General features: G+C 37.6%; 1 protein-coding gene across 2 annotated transcripts in view; it reads left to right on the top strand.

The window, feature by feature from the left end:
- The first annotated feature begins 2,401 nt into the window (after positions 1-2,401).
- Positions 2,402-20,827, top strand: part of LOC131315517 (uncharacterized) — a 161,959-nt gene continuing 143,533 nt past the window's right edge. For both annotated transcript variants that reach the window (XM_058344620.1, XM_058344621.1), the window contains exons 1-2: positions 2,402-4,115; positions 5,318-5,818. In XM_058344620.1, the coding sequence (XP_058200603.1) occupies positions 2,744-4,115; positions 5,318-5,818 (1,873 nt within the window). In that variant the 5' untranslated portion in view covers positions 2,402-2,743. The remainder of the gene's footprint in view (positions 4,116-5,317; positions 5,819-20,827) is intronic.

The raw sequence follows: 20,827 nt of genomic DNA, 5'->3' as shown, positions 1-20,827 counted from the left end.
TGATTGTGCACGCTGAGTCAGTCCATCAGCTGACATAACAGCCACGTGGCGCTTATGTGGCACCTCAAACTGGTCCGAACGGAAGACGTGGCAGGTGACTTGGCAGGTGATGTGGCAGATGACAGAGCGCCATGTGGCACTGATGGAGCGATGACGTGTCGCTGACTGGATGATGACATCTTGCTGGTGTCATCGTCTTCAACCTGCAGCTGCGCGTGGAAACGTATCAGAAGCGCGTCAGATCCATTTTCCGATTTGACCGCTTACGCGCAACTTTGACCGGGAAGGTGGGGATCACCTCGACGTCGGATGAAGACTAATTATACCTTCTCGAAATCGTCTCAATGAGATGAACAAGATGGATAGAACAGATCATGTTTTTGAGTAGTTTTGAAAAACGCGATTTCAGACAGAGACCCGAAAAAACAGATGGTGTTCGTGGCTATGGCACCCGAAAGCTCTGATACCAATTGTTGCGGAAACAAAGGACCGAATCAAGAACACAAACATACACATACAAACACAGAGACACAAAGATTTACGTGGTTCTCCAAAATCGGATACGTTCACGGTAGAGGATTTTTTGGCTTTTTGATTTTTGTTCATATTTGAATTTTTTCGTATTTGCAAGTTTTGCGTTAAATTTTTGTGGGTTATTGGCTTATCTCAATAAGAGGAATTAAAAGAGTACAAAATTATTATTTTTACCCAAAATATTGAATTTCTCAAAATATTTGAAAAAAGTCTTGATTTTTTACTTTTTCAATTCCTCTTATCGAGACAAACTAATAATTCATAAAAATTTGATAGAAGATTAACAAATGTGAATCCTTTTAAATAAGGACAAAATTTCAAAGTGAAACGGGTACAAAGTGTAGTGATATTTGTATTTTATATTTTTTAAATAAGAGGGGTAAAGAGTCTGGTGAGGATAGTATAGGTATTGTAAAAATTATAGTACAATGACATGATTTTATTTGGTTGGGAGTTTAGTTTAGTTTTAGTAGTGGATGGAGAGAGAAATAATCTTTTCCATCCGTTTTCTAACGTCCAATTAATGGAAAATGGGGTCCCTTGGTATTTTCCGGTAAAGGAGGGGAGGACAGTGTTATTTCAGAAACCTCAGGGGAGATTTCTGTTCGTGTCAGAAACTTCAGGGGAGATCAGTGAAATTTACCCCATACTGTTTTATACTCTCTCCATTTTAATTTGGAGCGCCGCTATTCGCAGCCCTTTATTTTCTCCCGTAGCCCACTACATTTCGGTAAATGGTTGTTGAAAATCATAAATAACATTTCGGTAAATTGCTGTTGAAAACAAGATTATATTTCGGTAACTACATGTCGAAAATATGTTCAACTTTCAGTAAACAACTGCCGAACATGCATTTTCGGTAAATATCTGTTGAAAAAAATATTATATTTCGGTAATTGGATGCTGAAAATATATCTCAATTTCGATAACTAACTGTCGAGTATAATTGAAAATTTTTAACGGGTTATGAGAGTAAATATAGGGCTGCGAATAGCAGCGCCCTTAATTTGAGAGTTCCACTTCGGGATTCCAACTTTTTAAAAAAGCAAATTATTACTTGCACAGAATTTGGACTTTTCATTTTTGCCCCTCAAATTTTTTGCAGTAACTTTTTAACCAATTTAAATTGGTACGAGTTGTTTCCAAATCCCGAGATGTCAGGCGGCAAAATTATCTCCAATTTATAGGTAATATTGGGAACAAACTTGGCGGCATCTACAAAATCTCAAAGAAAGGAATTTAAATTTGAATGCAAATCAAAAGCTGCAAAATCAATAATTGAATTTCAAGGAGGGCAAAAAGGGAAAATAGGATACTTATTGTTGTCAATTTTGGAAAGTGGACAATCAATTTGGAACATCCAAAAAAGAAAAGTTGGACTTTCAAATTAATTTGAACGGAGGGAGTATGTTTTAAGAACACATTGTATATTGCGAAAAATTGAAAAAATGAAGTTCGAGAATTGTCCGTGCTGCACAATTTGTCGGTATGTGAATGATTGTGAATACCACGTAAGCCACACCCCGTGGTCATGTGGTACCGAAACACGGAATATACTCAGAGAAATTAGTACTGTTGTTATGGTCATGTCATTCACTGTGTGTCTCATTTGCTCCGACTTTTTGAATCTTTGCTGTAGTCAACTATTCCCTCCGTCCCATAATATTTGTCCGGTCCGCAAAATGAGGACCATAAAATAATGTATTTCTTTCAAGAAAAAATTCAAATTTTTTTCATAAGTTAAAAGAACTCGTCAAGATCTAGTAAATTGTTGAATTTTTTTCCAACTTTTCTTACAAAAATTGTATTATTTTTACGTCTCCGTTTTGCGGACCAGACAAATATTATGGGACGGAGAGAGTATTTTTGTTTACCATTTGGAGTCTCTCGTTCGTTTTTCCTGAACAAAGTCGCTCCCGCTTTCTCCCCCTGTCATCTCTGTCTCTCGATCCATCCATTGCTTGATCTTATATTAGAGGTCTAGGATTCAACAACCCAGATTCAAAGAATTTGTTTCGTACCGAATTAGGATCTGCATCCCCATTTTTTCAATTTTGCTGCTTCTCTTCTTATACTTTGGTTTTTGCAACAAATTCCAGCTTTCTTAATCTCTTGTTTCATCTTTTGATTTAGGCGAAGTATTCTGTCAATCTCGTGTGTGTATTTGCTTCCTATTGGTTCTGCGCCTACAAACAGTGGAGAGTGGGACATGGCTAGTGAAGATTTCTTCTTGAATTTGTCGCCCTTGCCTTCCCCTAGGTGGTCGCCTCTACGCTTGACTCCGTCACCACCACGGCCTTTTCTACCCTCGTCCAGTTCAATGGTCATGCAGTATCAAGGGTGTAATCAATCCATGGACGATCCGCCACAAAAACAAGAGCACGACCACATCGTCGACCCGCCACCGTACTTGGCCGGAGACTCGGCGCTGTTGCAGCAGCAGCTACGTAAGAACAATCAGGGCTTTGAAGAATTGAATATGGGTTTTGAAGAAGAATCCGAGAAGGAGATGATGAACTGTTTCTATTTCCCTCCGTCGCCCACATATTTCCCTCTGTATCGGCAGATGCCTACTGTTTTTTTCGTTTCTACTAGTAATATACAGGACATCAGCTTGGCGCTGTCTTGTCAGCACATAATTGAGGCCAAGAGCGGTGCGTTGCATGTGCTCAACGCGGTGGAACGCAGGCACATCGTTGACCTGCTGATCGATGGCTATAAATCTTACGTGGTAAACAAGTTCGGTGATTTGTATCAAACAGCAAGGGCGGCGGGCGTGGTGCCCGAAGTTGTGGAGTCGTTGCTGGATACCATAGTGCATGAGCTCACGCTGCGCACCGATGGCATCGAAATGACATTAAGGCGGATTAACTGGTTGGAACAACACGACGAGGACATGGTTGACCAGCCGGTCTTTGAAGTAGTGGGCGTCGCGCAGCAACTAATTCAGAATAAGGGCGGTGAGTTGGATGTGATCTTTGGAGGGGGAGTTTGCATGATAAACGGGCTGGAACGCAGAGACAGTCAAGGCACGCCTACGACTCCGGAAACATTGCTTATTTGTCCGGTCAAGCACTCCGTAAGATTGTGGCTGGGACACGGCGGCCAATGGGCGGCCGAGGCTCGTTACAGGTGTAATCGCCTCAACATTGGCAGTTTCACAACTGTGGAGGACGCCATCTCAGCTTATGAGCTGGTAAGAAGGCAAAGTGGATGGATTGATCTTACTGGTTTCCCTGGACTCTTCGAAAATGGAAACAGATCAAAATTGCCACCACAGTTGCCACCGACAGCACAAGAAGAAAAACGAGGTGAGGATTTTGGATTGGTGCGCTGCAATGCCACGGGGAATGATGAAATTGAGGCAGTTGGAACTGGTAGTGAGGGAACAGGGGAATGTGTATTGGCAGATCAAGCTCGGTTGAATTCCGTGTGTTTGGAAAAAAGGAAAACAAAGGAAAAGAACCCAAGAGGGGAGAAAAGAAACCAGAAAACAAATGGAGTTAGAATAGCCATTCCTCTGGAGAATATCTTACAAACCAAGGGAATGCGTTGTAAAGATGCTGCAAAGCATCTCAAAGGTACGCATACTTACATGTACACTCCTCCAAGAAATAAAAACCTCAATTTTTTTCTTGTTATTTTTACGCAACTAGATAGGTTAGAAGGGGGTACAAGTGCTCCAAACTTCTACATGTGTAGGACTTGGAAAAATGTTGAGGTAGCACCTCTACAAGCAGGGGGACTATTTTCGAGAATTGAACTCATGATCTTAGTCATGGCCAGCCTAACTTTTCGGTGCTCTAAAGCAAAAATAAAAATTGAGGATCTTAATGAACTTTTACAAACAAAATATAAATTAAGTAGATAAGTTACCTTCCAAAAAAATAATACAAATACTTAAAAAATAGTAGAGCAATACAAGGTTTATCATTATTCTCCAAAAATACGAACATTATGAGATTTTAAAGGCATCATTTAAACACCACCCTTCTCGTTTAGCAGCAAAAGTATTACTTATGCCCGGATAATGAAATTAACGAAAGTCCCTTCATATTTCAAAATAATTTATAGATTCACACAGTATACCTTCAAACATTCATCATCTAAATAATATAATATGTTCAAATTAAACAAAAACCAAAACATCCTCACTTACATTGGCAACTTTAGGAATTATTCTTTGATAGAGTCATCCATGAATTCAAAGTTCAATTGCTTTACAGCATATAGTTTTACATTAATCAACAAATAATCTTTTCTCCAAAAATAAAATAAAATTATAGATACGCATATACATTTAGATTCCTATATATTATTTGGTAAATTCATAGGACTATAGAGGTACTCTGTCCCATTCAAAACTGTAAGCGCAAGCTTTTAATTAAGTGGAATCCTCTTTCAATACATATAACTTAGAAGAATATAATTGTTGTCAATTTACGTAGTACCATAAACTTCTTCAATCATAGGTTTCTCCAACTAAAACCTATGAATCCTTTTAGTTTCTATCATGCTCTGTCTGGGAGCTTGCAATTGAAGACCTCAATTTCAGATGCTATATTTGGAGACACACAAGAACATACGAAAAAAAGAAGTGCATACAAACCCTTCGTGCATAAGAATTGAGAATCTGGTTATGTAGTCAACGTGCTATTCTCTGAATGCAATTCCTTTTTACTCTTAACAACATATTTTTTGTGGCTCTCGAAATTGGAAATGTGGGTAGGAGTTGCTTTGGTAGAAAATTAATATTGAACTTTTGAATTCTTCCTCATTACAGTTAGCATCACTAAATTGAAGAGTTCTTGTCGGGAGTATGGTATCCAGAGATGGCCACCTCACAATGAACACAAGCTTATTAGGCAATCTCTCCCTAATGCAACTCCCGCGGTTGTTGATCAAGAGGGAATCCCACACTTGACTTCTGATATTGTGCCTTCTAATCAAGCCTTGAAAGCTACTGTTGACACAAATAATTTTTTCGAAAAGGAAATTCTGCTGCCGCAGCTTTTGCCTACAACTCAACAAGAGAACCCTGATGTGGGTTTCGACAATGATGAAGATGAGGCAATTGGAATGGAGGTTGCGGGAACAATGGAAGGTGCAATGGTAGAGGCACAATTGTATTATGGGTGTTCAGGGAATGGGAAATGGAAGGAAAAGAGCCCAAGAGGAGAGAGAGGTAAGAACAGAACTACTGGAGTCAGAATTGCGATTGCAAAGGAGGATATCTTACAAACTAAGGGAATGCGTCTTAAAGATGCTGCAAAGCATCTAGAAGGTACTTATAAATACAAATCTTCAACAAATGAAAATCTCAATCTTGTTGGTATGCTTGTTGTTTCCAACTGGATAGGCTTTTCTCTCAAAAACTCCACCAAAACATTTGAGAGTCTATCTTGCTACAACCATGCTCTATGTGGCTGGGAGCATCAAAATGGAGACGTCAATTTTGAGTTTCCATATTTGAAGAGCTCAAAAATGGATACATTAGTACCTTCATGCATATTTAAACATATGGTCAATTCATAGAGGACGGATGCTGAATTTTAGTAATTTTTGGTGGCCATTAGTGGAACTCGTTTTGAAAAGGGTTTTTTGTGTTGAGCATCTAATGCGATTTGTAAGTGGTAAAAATGACTCGTACGTATGATATCTAAACTTAAAGGTAACAGTGGTTCAAAACTGGAACCGAATCATGGTCAAATGGTTTGGATTGGTCTAGCTCGTCATTTTCATTGGATAATATGATTCTTGAAACATTCAATCCGCACAACTTGGTTTGGTTTTTAGTTCAGCATAAAACCGAACTGATACGAGCCATGTTCACCCCTGAAAATGGAGATTCAATCTCCATTTATGTTAGAAATGTGTATAACGTTGTCCATGTACTTCTAATCTATCAAAAAAAAGTAGGTACCATTGGATCAGTATGGTAATTACTTACTTTTTGGATCTAGTGTAGTAATTACTTTGAAAATTATATCCCATATACATTGAAGAAGGGATTTTGAATTTCGACAAGGAAGGATTGAATCATTGGAAGGTAGAGACTACGTACAGATAGACATTGGAATTTGTGGTTCGACTTAGAACGTGTTGAATAGTGATACACTCTGAATTTACTTTTTGATATAAGAATGTTGAAGTCTACAAAATGTAGAGGTAGGTTGGAGTTACTCCGTAGAAGAAATTTGAGCTTATTGATTCCTATTTTTTGCAGTTAGCCGATCTACGTTCAAGCGAGCCTGTCGGGAGTATGGTATCAAGAGATGGCCACCTCGCCAGGAAAACAAGCTTGTTAGTCAATCTTACCGTAAGGAATCTCCTGCAGTTGTTGATCAAGAGGGAATTCAACTGTTGAATTGTGATATTTTGCCTTTTGATCAAGCCTTGGCAGCTATTGTTGACACAAATAATGTCATTTTAAAAGTAAGATGCATAAACGATATTATAGTGAAGTTTCCTCTTTCTTGGCCTTGGAAAATGGCAGAGCTAGAGCAACAAGTGGAAAAGAGACTGAAACTCAAGTCTGGAACTTATTACATCAAGTACAAAGATGAGGAAAATGATATTGTATGTATACTTTGCGATGAGGATTTACAAAATTATATATCTAGTTCTACACTGCTGGGCACTAGTTCAATTGAGGTATTTCTTGTGCCAAAGTAGCTTATTAATTGTGTGTTGACCAATTTGAATCTTTTTAATTAATCATTTCCCCTTCCTTTAGTACTGTAAAAGTGCTTGGTATTTGAGTTTCTATTGTTGTAGTTTCAAAGTTTAGTGCTTCAGATGGAATATGTCACATTATGTTCTCCGACTATCGGTTTTGGATTTTTTTGTTTTATTGAGCTTTGTTTGTGCTGAAGAATGTTAAGGGGGAAAGGGAGAGGTAACAATAGTGCTAGGGATACTTTAGAGACCACTGTGTTCGCGCCGGCGGTCCAACAAAGAGGCAAAGTAGTGGTATCTTTCTTTCCATCGCAAACGACAGGCTTGTCTTATAATGGAAATTCTCCACACTCAAATAGTTCATGAGTCCCACGGTATCGCTTGATATGAGATCCAAAAACTGTGACAGAACCATTAGCTAAAGCCAAATCTCTTACAAATTAAAACCAACAAGGCCGCCCATTTATTTTATCTGAACCAAGGCAATTACGGATTGAGTGTTTGGTGAAATGTTTTATGAGCCGGGTAATTGTACGTTAGATATAGTATAATAGTACGTGACTACACCATCAAATTTTTTCCTTTTCCACCATCACCTTTTTTGGTCCTACCGTGTGTTTATTATTAATTTGAACCGTTTATCTTGTAAATCCCATATAGTAGTGTATCCGTGTAAAAAAAAAAACTTAATCGAACATCGTTAGGAGTATCAAAAATTGAATTTTGCTTTGTAAAATGGATAGTTTATCTTTATTACTATTGACCGAAATAAGATCATCCATTTTATAAACCAATATTCAAAATTTGATATATTTATGTACTTCCGATCAAACTGATTTTTTTGCGCGGCAATTCTATATTGCGGGTCTTAATAAATGAACGGTTCAGATCACAGGAATACACTCGGTGGGGCCCATAATAGGCGGTGGTGGAAAAGTGAGGTTTTACACCGGCGATGGATATAATTTATTCTCTTCAAAGAATTCAAGTTCTCCTTTCTTTTCTTTGCATTCAGACCAAATTAGGATCGAAGTCGGATTCTGTCTAGTGTCCCCCAGATTAGTTTGGTTCATTTTTTTCATCCAGCTCAGATTTGTTGGTATAATTTTTTATTAAAAAATATCCTAAACACCATGAACAATTAGGATCCGACCCAATTAGGATATGAGCTTATCAGTCAAACTCGCCCCAACGAATCTCCTGCACGGTTATTGTTCACCAAGAGCAAACCCCACAATTGAATCCTGATACGCTTCTGCCTTCTAATCAAGTCTCAACTACTATTGATGCAAAAAGTGTGAAGTTGAAGGCAAGGTATGAAGGTTCAGCAATAACGTTTCGGCTGTCTCGACCGTTGCAAAAGGTAGAGCTGGAACAAGAAGTGAAAAAGAGGCTGCCACTCGAGGCTGGAACTTATAACATCAGTTACAAAGATGAGGATGATGATTTGGTTTTAATAGCTTGCGATGATGATTTAGAGGAATGAATCTCCAGTTCTACCCCCCTGGGCTCCTGTTCTCGTGAGTTTTTCTTAAGCCGAAGTAGCTCATGAATTTGGCATTGACCAACTTTAATCTTGGTACTTAAGCATTTACCCTTCTTAACATTTTACTGCAGAAGTGTTTGGTTATGCAGTCAAAGTTTGGATCTCCAGATCTGTTGCACCAGAGAATATGGTATGTTTACGCTATGTTCTCTGATTATGGGTTTTAGATTTTTTTGGTTTTTTTGAGCTTTGTTTGTGATGAAGAATGGTAACGGAGAAAGGGAGAGGAAACAACAGTACTAGGGATATTTTTGTCTTTTAATGCAATTCTCCACACTCGCATAATTTGTGAATCTCACTGTAACGCTTGATGTGTGACCCAAAAGTTATGTGAGTACGAGTATTTTCAACCTTGTTCAAGAGGGAAAGCACACAAGACCACAACCTAATAACAAAAAAGTAAAGAAGATGCAAAAACTCATACTACCAGTAACTGAAACAAACCTTTAACAAAAACCTCATTCTATACTAAAAATTTCAACTATCTCCTAGGGTTGTGTTTTTTTGAATCTTTTGATCCTTTGGAGAAGTTCAAAAACCCAAACCAATTGTGAATGAAGAATCGAAGAAGGCTAGAGAGGCAAGGAAACATCACAATTCACATCCTAGCTCCCACTTGGCTTTTGAAAAGTAGTCGCATAGTAGGAGTAGTACTCCAGTAGAAAAGTGGTGTGAATCCTCAATTCTTTTCACACCAAATCCATCAATAAAAGGGGTGCTATAAGGGGTCGTTTGTCGGACGGGTAAGGTTTTTGGTGGACAAGGAACATGGGTGATAAGAGTTATGAATATGTTATGAGATATGAAAATAGAGATTTGTGATTGGAGTGAGAATGAACCGTGAAAGTTTCTATATGCATTTTGTTTATAAATTAAATAAAGATGAAAAAAGAGATTTGGGTTGGGTCTCTATTTTGGGTGACTTGCATCGGAGATGCTAGGAAAAACACTGCCCACCAGCCCATAGGGAAAGCATGGGGTAATTCCCTTCGTTTCCTTACCCGCTGGGACTGACTGCTTCGTTGTCTAGCTAGGGTAAGAGCATCTCCAATGGCCTCTCCTAAATTAGCTCCTAAGATTGCTACTCTATCGTTAAAACTCAAGTAACGAGCAAAACTAAAAAAGTGGAGTTGCATCAGACTGGGTTGTTTGCTCGTTATTCTAAAGATTGGGTAACTTTGCTACAGTTCATCGCCTCACCCCATGCACGAGGCACTGTTCACCCTTTATTCAATAGTTTATTGTTTTAGCTGTGACCTTAACGCTTTTCTTGAGAAGGTAGGGCCTGGTACCGGACAAAAAAATTGATATTTTAATTTTTCATTTTTGCGGGAAATAATACGGGTCCTATAAAAATGATTCAAATAGTAAGTCATTCTTAAAATATTTTTTATGTGTTCTTGAAAAAAAATTTCGCAATCCAATACCAGTAAGTTCTGTTTCAGAATTCGTAAAGTGTCTTACGAATTCTGAAACAACCCTATCGATATTGGATTGAGCTAATTTTTTTAAGGAACCCATAACAATATATTTAAAGAATCACTTGCGATTTGACTCATCTTTGTAAGACCAAAAATGGGTCCCGCAAAAAAAATGAAGGTTTTCTTGCCCAAACAGAAATAATTTCAAAAAGTAGAAATAGAAAAAATGAATAGTTTAATATAGTGCAGTTAGAATAGAGAGTCTGATTCTATGTAATTTAAAAAAATGACTAGTTAAAGTAAAAAAGTGATTTTTGAGAATTAATTTGGTCCAAAATTTGGTGAGTCTGACGCGGATGCTCTAAAGTATCCAAATAAGCTAGGGTCGAATTTCGAATAAAAAGAGTATGCTATATAATGTATACAAATGTATTGATATCAAAGATTAGTGTATTGATATCTATGAATGCCTATCCGTGAAGTGGACATTGAAATTCTAATTTATATGACATCATATTATCCCATTTTAAAAAGGAAATGGATCATCTTCACAGCTGGTTCGTAATTGTGGTTCCTATTGTAGTATTGTGGACTTGAATTGGAATGGTGGGTGGGTTTATCACAGAGCCGTGGTGGGAGAAGGTGATTGGTTTGACGGTGGAAGACGGGAGGGTGCCGGGCTTGTGTAAGATGGTGTCCATGTGTGTATGTGTATCTTGAAGAAGGTGGATGTTTGGTTGTATGACATATGTTGTCCAACTAGGGTAAGAGCATCTCCAATGGCCTTTCCAAAATTAGCTCCTAAAGTATCCAAATAAGCTAGGGTCCAATTTCGAATAAAAAAGAGCATGCTATGGTAATTCAGGAGCATGTACATGTGCTCCCATGGACTAGTTAAAACCATTACCTAGTTTGAGGGTAAATACTTGTAAAAGCAAAATTGCATTATTATGCGACAATAGTCCCACTTAAGGCTAGTCAGAAGGCTTCTTTAGAATTATCAAATGTGTTGGGAGAGCAGAGTTTATTTGGAGAGGTAGCTCATTGTAGACCAAAATTAGCAAACATAAGGAACATCCTTTAAAGGCCATTTTATAGGATAAGTAAGAAATTAAGGATTAGGTTTTCAAGCATATGAAATGTCAATTTTGCCCATCAATTGAGGTTTCCAGCATTACTGATTTTGACGGTGCATGGTGTGTAATTGGACCACCTATACTGAAATCACATACATCAATTCAAGGACTAATTAAGTAGATGAAATTCATAGTTTAGGGACAAGATAAACAAAATTACAACAGTTTAGGAGGTAAAATTGACATTAAGCCGGGTGGATCCCCTCAATTTTCTACCAACCAGTTTGGTCAATTTAGTGCATCCGGGCTGCCAAAAGTATTGTGGACTAATGGCCGAGATTTGAAAGGGTGTTTAAAAGAAAAAACACACAAAAACATCATCTTCAAATTTGGGCCATTCAAAATACTTTTGAATGGTTCGGATACACCAACTTGACCGAACTGGTCGGTAACCAAATTGACCAGATCCGATCCCACTAATAAGAGGCATGTGATGACAGGACGTAGCGGTGGTGGTACATGACCCCGCTAGTCAGACTTTTTTCTCTCCAACGTTGTTGAAAAATTGGACGTATGGAGCAAGTTGGGTATCTTTTTTTATTTTACTTACGCACACTTCGTGTAAAAAGTTAGAAGACTAGACTTGCCATTATACATAATAATCAGAAAAGTTATAGGGACCGACAGGTCTCGTAGGGAAATCATACTGATGGCAGTGCCGGGCCATCTCCGGTCACCAGACGGCCAATTCGAGCTGTCCAAAAATTCTAAAATAAAAAAATGAGGGGGCCCACGTGAGAATCAATGGCATCCGATATGTGTAGGGTGCTTGATCCAAATATCCTATTTTTCGTGTATATGTGCATATACGAAAAATAGAGTATTTGGATCAAACACCCTATACACATCGGATTCGTCCCCTCGTTTTTTTTTTTTTTAAATTTTTGGACGGCTCGGATTGGTTATCTGGTGGCCGAAGACAGCCCGGCTCTGTCGTGGATACTATTTTCCAACGGGGCCCGTCGGTCCCTATAGCTGGACTCCATAATAATTTACCTTTTGTACTCTTAACTATGAGAAGAAGTTTTTGGGTGCAAATAAAGTACCACGTGGCGGCACTCAGAGCGCATTCGAGCCGTCCAAACGTGTTTTGGATGGTCCAGATTCGACCACCCTTTCTCCCCCTCCGCCAACCACTCCCTGTCTAAAATCTTGAACAATTTCCTTTGTACATTGACACGACTCAAAGAGGCGACCAAGAATTATGAACTTTTCCGTTGTGTGGCTAAGGATGATCGAGAAATATGTACTAGTATTTCTTTGTCCAGCCCAATCCTCACAAATTGTTTTTTTCTTGATGACTTAGGTCAACCTCACCTGTCATTTGTGTCTAAGGATGGATGCATAATTTTAATGTTGGGTAGATGAGCAATAAATTTTTTTACAACTTACGAATGCATGCTGATATCAATTTCTACGAATTATAAAAAAATACTGTGATATACAAATTGTAGATTGATAGGCGCGTAAATGTTCACATTAGCACCTCCTAATTTATCATTGCTAAGTCTTTTTATTTTATTATTTGGTATTTTAATGCTTAATTTTTGTGTTGTAAGTATTTGAAGAATTTTATAAAAGGATATGCAACATGAAAATATTAAACGGTGTTTCAAGCTAGTCCATTTGGAAGTCAACATGGAATGAGGAGTTTAGCACTAAACTTTAAGTACTCTGGTACATGGGCATGAGTACAGGCGAACATAACTTGCAAGTCAAAGTGGGTAGGCCCAATGTTTAATGCTCCATGGTTGATTAAGTGGTGAGGCCCAGTGAAGGAACGAGGGAAGCCAATTCTCGGCAGCCAGTGTGGCCCACGGCTCTGACGGGCAACGGAGGATAGGGTTTTATTTAAAAAGTGGGGCTGCGGCATTTTTTTGGATATAATAGGTTTTGGGACGAAAAACATGAACGGATTAGGCAGCCACTTTTGTTCGGAGAGTTTTCTTTTGAATTTCTTTTTCTTTCGGATTTTGAAGTTTTGTTCCATTACTTACACTTCGGTAACTCGTTTTAATTTCAATTCTTTATAAAAGTTATTCGCTTATGTTTTCTTAGTATTAATTTCTTGTTTATTTTTCTTTTCTTTAGTAATAAAAGCATGATTCAAATTAGGGTTTTTTTTGTTTCTTTCATTATAATGAGTGAGTAGTTGTATAGATAGGATCGTGACGTGATTAGCACACCGTGGTCAGTTCGGGTACTGCTTCTATTTTCAAACAATGAAAAAGATAATTTTAGATTGGAAAAATACTTACCGCAGACGAACCCGCGCATTGTCGGAGACATGTGAACGGGGGAATGAGAGTCCAAAACTCATTCTCCGCTGCGCATGGGTGAACGGCGACCATAGGGTCTCATATCTTGCGGGGTATCTTTTTCAATCCAAAGTTGAACGTTTTAAAGAACACCAAATGAAGCAGGTGATAAGTGCTAAAATATACATATTTTGGCCCTCCAAACTACATTTGTTATTCATTTATTTTTATTAATTGATTTTATTTTGTTCTTTTGTTGTTTATAGATTGTTCAAGCTCGTTGTTTGAGATTTTGGACTAAAATGGAAGATACAAGAAACTTGGGGTCTAAATGCAAAGTGTTTAAAGATAGATTATTGGTTTTATTATTTCATAAAGTTCAAGGGTCTTTGTGTGATTAAACTTTTTAATACCTATATAAATAATAAAAAATTGGCCTAGGGTCCTCTATAGCCTACTTCTAACCCATTAGGTCCACTGATCAAATTTGTAACCCACTAAGTCCACTAATATGTATTTGATAAGGCATAAAGTCCATTACATTTTAAAAGGGAAATAATGACTTACAAATTTACCCTCCAATTGAAATCTTTTCTGTTTACCCCATTATCTTACCTTATGTTTGAAATCACTCACGCAAAGATCTCGGGGAATAACGGTTACGCTGAATAGAGCGACAGGGAGAAAGAGGAGTCTCGTGAAAATCGATTGATCTCGCATAATCTTTCTCCGGTGATCGTCTGTCGTCTCCCTGTATTGATCCAAGCAGTATCGCCTCCCTCCATATCGGGTATCTCTCTCACTCTCTCTCTCTATCTCTATCGTATCTCTCTGTTTATGTTGTAGGCACTATCTCTCTCTTGGGTATCTATGTCATTCTCTATGTGGTCTCTGTCTCTCTCTATTTCTCTCGTCTCTATCTGTCGTCTCTCTCTCAGTCTCTGTATCTATATACAACGTTATATAATTATATGTAAGTATAACAAAGTTTTACTTATATAACGTTATATAACTTTCTATATTATCCTTTCCAGATACTATGCATATAACGTTAGTGTTCTTATATAACGTTTTTGAAACTGATATAACGTTATTGGTATTATATAACGTTATATCACATTGTATATAGAGTTACGAATTACATATGACATACGAAAAACGTTTTTGCAACTGATATAACGTTATTGGTATTATATAACGTTATATCACAATGTACATAGAGTTACGAATTACATATGACATACGGAAATATATGATCATATATGTTTGAAACTTTGTTCTCTTTTTGATATATAACATTATTTATCGGTTTTTCTTTTTGTTGTGTATTGTTACGTGTGCAGTTGTTATGGTTTCAACAGTCATGTTTATTTGTAAGTATGGGTTGGAGATTTTTCCGGTGAGGTTATCGGGTGGTGGTAGGTTGAATGATGTCTTAAGCAGCATTTGTAATAGGTGGAAGAATCTGTCGGTAGGGAGGTTTTCTGTTTCATATGCTTATGAGGATGGTTTTTGTGTTCTTCAGAATGAATCTGATTTTGAGAACATGCTTTTCTTGCTTAGTAATTGTGATCGCATAAATGCGAAGGTTGACGAGAATGAACCTAGTAGCCGGTTAATTGTTGGTAGTACTATTGATGAAATGGATGATGTTGAAGAAGTTGTTGATGATGAGGTAGAATATGTGGATGGAATGGACCCCGAAGAAAAGTATTGTAAACATACTGAGACTAGGTATTTGACTGAAGATTGGGCTAATTTGATAGAGGGTGTCGGACAAGAGTTTCCAAAAGGTGTGAAGGAGTTCAGGGCTGTGTTGGCTAAATACGCGATTGAGAATGGATTCATGTATCGTTTCGTGAAAAATGATTTACTTAGGGTTACGGCTGTTTGTGTTATTACAGGGTGTGAATGGAAGGTGCATGCTATTTTAAATAGGACCAATGGTGCATTTCATATTAAAAAGTGTCATAATGATCATAATTGTGGGTCAACATACCGAACCAATAAGCATAAGCGTGTGTCATCCCGTCTGGTTGCGAATGAGATAGCTGGGATTGTTGAGAAAAAACCCAAGACTTCTCCAATCGACATGCAGGATTGGTTTACGGACAAGTATGGTCTTGATTTGTGCTATCATAATGCTTGGTTAGGTGTGGAGAAGGCAAGGGAGGAATTGTATGGAGATTATGAAGGTTCATTCGATAGGCTTCGGTGGTACGTTGAAGCTGCAAGGGCTACGAATCCGGGTAGCGTATTGAGGCTAGAATCTGATCCTGTAACCAAAGAGTTTTCACGGCTATTTGTGTCGTTTGATGCTTGTATCAAGGGTTTCAATTACTGTCGGCCTTTTCTGTGTCTTGATGCCACCCATTTGAAAGGTAGATTCAAAGGAACACTCCTTGCTGCAACAGGGAAAGATGCAAATCAATGTAAGTTTGTTGTCGTTGTTTATGTTATGTCCTTATATATTATATTTCATTTGTACATTTTTTAATATATAACATTGTATGTTCTATTATGTGAAAGAGGTTCGCATATAACGTTATACGTTTATCATTCATGTGCAGGTTTATTCCCTATAGCTTATGCAATTTGTGATGCTGAAAATGATCTTAATTGGACTTGGTTTCTTGGCCTTTTGAGGAGTACATTGTCCACTCGTCCTGTTACCTTTATTACTGATCGTAACGCAGGTCTTGTCAACAACATTCCTGTTATGTTTCCCGGTTGTCATCATGCATACTGTCTTTATCACCTACAGTTTAACTTGAAGGATCACTTTCCTGGTCGGTTTAGAAAAGGTTTTCGGAACAGGCTCGTAGAATTGTTCAACAAATGTGCATATGCTTCATCGGTGTCGGTTTACAAAGCTGCGGAGGAAGATTTTTACCAATTTGGTGGGGATAAAGCTAGGACCTTTATTGCGAGTGTCCCTAAAGAGCATTGGAGTAACGCGTATTTTAAAGGTCAACGGTACGGTGAGATGAGCTCTAGTGCTGTGGAGTCGTTTAACAATTGGATTCTTAAAGCTCGTGAAATGCCTGTTTTTTATTTAGTTGATGAACTTCGTCGCAAAATTATGAAGCAAATGGCAGATAGGAGAGTAAAGTCGATGAAATGGAATTCAGTTATTTGTCCGAATATGGATAAGAAGTTAGCTCGATTTATCAAGAAAGGAAGGTCGTGGAGGATTATTATGTCAAAGGGTGGTTTGTACGAGGTGCGTTGTCTTCCCCCTAAGGTAGTGTCTGTTGAGGAAAGGACGTGCTCTTGTGGTAAATGGCAGTCTACCGGTTTCATTTGTAGGCATGCTGCAACGGTTATTATAAAAGCTTGCGGAGGGGAAGGAACTTTGGTGGACCACATGGATCCGTTATACCTTGTTGATGCGTATCGTCGTTCATATGAAGAACCCATATATCCAGTTGTAGAGAGTGACATTCCTGATTTTACAAATGGAGGTGAGCGAGTTATAAACCCTCCACGGAACAGGAGGCCAGCAGGTAGGCCCAAAGTAAAACGCATTCGTTCAAGGGGTGAAGATTCATATACTAGGCCAAATAAATGTGGGAGGTGTCACAAGGCTTCAAAGCACAACCGAAGAACATGCAAAGAGCCAAGCAATATATGAGGCAAGGATTCAAATATGAGAATAAAGGAGAGATTATGATGAAGACTGGAATAAAGTTGGAGGGTTTTAGTTTTTTTTTTTTTTCCTTATTCATGTTTAAATATTGAAGTTGTTTCGTTTGGATTATGGATAAATAAATAGTTTAATATTTTGTATACATGAGTTTTGCACAGATTGTTCCCATGTTCAGGTACACTGTATATAACGTTATTATAGTTATATAACGTTATATAACATTATATATGTCTGCTTTTTAAAGTTACGTATGTCATACTCAATTATATGACCATATATGTTCGTAATGTTGTCCAGTTTTTTGATAACTAAATCATTACCAAGGTTTAAAGTGATGTTTTGCACATGAAAAGTTATGTTCCTGATTTTTCATTGCAAAACTTGTGGTTGGTCTTTGTCAGTTGTATGGAGATATATCCTTTTTTTGGACAAACCAGCTTGCAAAATGAGATTACACATTCTGTTAATAGCATTACAGCATGATTTGGACAGCATAACAGCAGAGCTTTACACATTCCGTTTTATACATTCTGTTACAAAAGCCTTTGGAACTTCAGATGTGTTTAAATTGGACAGCATAACAGAATCAAAACAGATGCATAACAGGCAGAAAAACAGCATGAACCTAGTTTCAGAATACAAACAAACTGCAGCAGATGAGATAAGACACCATCTTTATTTTAACAAAGTATCCAAGACATAATACTAGTAATAAACAGGAGCATTAACAGATTAGTAATAAACAGGGGCATTAGCAGCTGTAACCCTTCTCAATTATATTAAACTGTACCAAAACATCATGAACAGCTGTACAAACATAAATGTACTAACATAACTACAGCAGCAGCATTATTACAGCCCAAAAAAGATTGTTTGGAATGACCCATATAAGATAGGATTTTGTTTACAAGTCAGTGGTCAAGTCAAACTTCGTTTGGAATGAACCATTCAAGAGTTTAGTACCATCTAATTCCAATCTTTCTTATATCTTTACACAAAACTTAAAACCACAATTGTCCTGAGCACACCATCATCATCTCACTATCCATCTCTTCATTGGTCACTGCGATCCCTTCCCCATCCGTCTGGCTTCCCATTTCTTTATTGTCCAGCTTCTACCTTCATCGTTCAAAAATCGAGAGACTAAACTAGCTCTGAACTGATCAATTTCAGACTTCGGCAATGTTTTTGGGATTGGCTCAAGGTGCGCCACTAGTTCCATGAGCATGCATACGATAACCCCACAATCAACCCTGCATAGTTTCGAGGCAAATAAATATGATAAGTTTATTTTCAGTTCTTGACAAACTGCTGTATGTAGGATTTTTGAAGCTTACGATGTATTTAGTTGTTGTGGAGCATTTTTTGGTGAGCATATTGGAGCATCGAACTTTTGGTCTTCAAATAGAACTTCTGTATCGGTACTTTGGTTTTTCAGCTCAGCATGCCTGGCATTCATGTAATTCTCCACGTATTTTTTCTACATTTGGAAAGCACAACATTAGTGGTGTTGATATTGTTCGTGATTTATAGTATGAGTATTTGTGTATATGGTATTGGTAAGTGTACCACAACGGTAGCGTCTTTCAGAATTGGATCACTGCCGTCTCTCTTCTTCAACGAATTGTAGTGCATCCAGTTCTTTTTCCTAACATCAAATAACAGGATGGTCCAATGGTACGGTGTAAATCTTAGCGGTTTGTTCCCGCTGCCATTCATAGGGAATACCAAGTACCGATAGTATTTAGACCCATGTTGCTGGACATTCTCAAACACACGATGAAGCTTTACGTCTAGCAGAACTGTTCTCATGTCGCTTTTGTCGTTGTGCAGTATAGTCTGATGCATTGGAAAATCTTATAAGGATAGTATGTAGATAATCATGCATGTAATTCCAAAAAAAACATATAGCAATAACTTACTTTAGTTAATATGATAAACAATGCAAATATCATGTAATTCAATATTACCATGTGAGTTGTATTATATAACGTTATAAAACGTTATATAATATTACATTCATAACCCAAGTTTAAAGATATGCTTCGTAAATTAAAAGTTTTGGATCTTAACTCAGTTGTTTTTCTAACGTTAATGTACTTTATGATTAAGTAAGTTTATGAAGTTCAACTGAGTTAAGATGTATAAAAGATCAGAACAGCTGTGTGCAAATGAAAACAGAACATTACATCTGAGGCACACAACAGAACAGCAGCAGCATCTTAATTCCAGCAACGTTTATATAACCATATATACGAATGAAATCAGGAGGCATTCTGGAACATAGCTGTACGAAATATCAGATTCCAGTTGTAAAAGACACCATTTGTACTTATAAACTGTATCCAATACAGAAATAAACAGGAGCAGTAGCAGTTGCAACCCTTCTCAATTAGATTTTGGTACCAAAATTTCTGCTACAACTGGAATAACAGAATTGGACTAACAGAACTACAGCAGCAGCAGAATTACAGACAAATATATTAGACAGATAATCATATATAACCTTAAATAAGCAGGCATTTACGAAGTAAAGTATATGTTGCTTACCCAGATTGTACATGGGAAATATGCAACGTTACCAATGTTAAGGTTATCTTTATCCTGTTGGATTGTTAACATACGCGCTAGACCGTCGATCATCTGCATTTGTTTGCATATTTAAGAACAGAATCGACCAATACGCAGTTTTGATATGTATTTGCAGTATGATATAAGATATGATTTCCATACCCAGTTTGAGACGTCCCCTCCTTGCAAGAGTTTCATTATGTCTTCCAGAGGTACAACTTCTCTCGTCACATCATTGGTCCAGACAGTACAACTGTTATCAAACATGTGTACCAAAAAACTGTAAGAAAAAATGTACTTGAGATCATGTGATGCGCAAAAAAATTCGTACCAAAAAAGATTCGTCTCATAGATCATGTTGAAAACAGCAGCAAATATCATGTTATGCAAGCTTTACATATGAGGTTAGATTAGTTTAGTATTGTTACTTACGTGATATCAGCGTCAGAACAATCAACAATTTGTTGCAATAGGTTCGCATCGGTATTCGGGAGCAAGTGCATCAATGGTGCTTCACGTGGATTCCACTTTTGTTTCGGTATATTCTTTGTCCCCTTTTTCAATTCAACGTATACATAATCATCTGATCGCTTCTCCACTCTGGTTAAAGTTTTTTTGACTCCTCTGGTCAAAGACGATGATTTCACTTTTATTTTGTTTCTTCCCCTTTTTCCTTTAGGTGTGTTGCATTCTAGTATACTCGTGTATGCCTCTACAGTTGTGCTGTCCACTTTTGCATCTGGCACCATTATTTTCTCTGGTCCACCATCATCCTGGACAATATCAAACCCCCCCTCTTCTTCTTCTTCTTCTTCTTCTTCTTCGTCTTCATCTTCTTCTTCTTTTTCTTCTTCTTCGTCTTCTTCTTCCACTTTTGTAGTCTGTTTTCAAAAAACAATCATCACTTATAATTGTTAAATTACTGCCTACATATATAACCATACATATATAACCTAATATCTATGACGTACCTGGTACATTTGTGTAACATTGTGTGTCACAAAATCATCAATGATATCCCCGGCGACTTCCAG

This window comes from Rhododendron vialii, chromosome 2a (assembly GCF_030253575.1).
Source record: "Rhododendron vialii isolate Sample 1 chromosome 2a, ASM3025357v1".
In the NCBI taxonomy this organism is placed as follows: Eukaryota; Viridiplantae; Streptophyta; class Magnoliopsida; order Ericales; family Ericaceae; genus Rhododendron; species Rhododendron vialii.
This window is presented reverse-complemented; position numbering and strand designations above follow the sequence as displayed.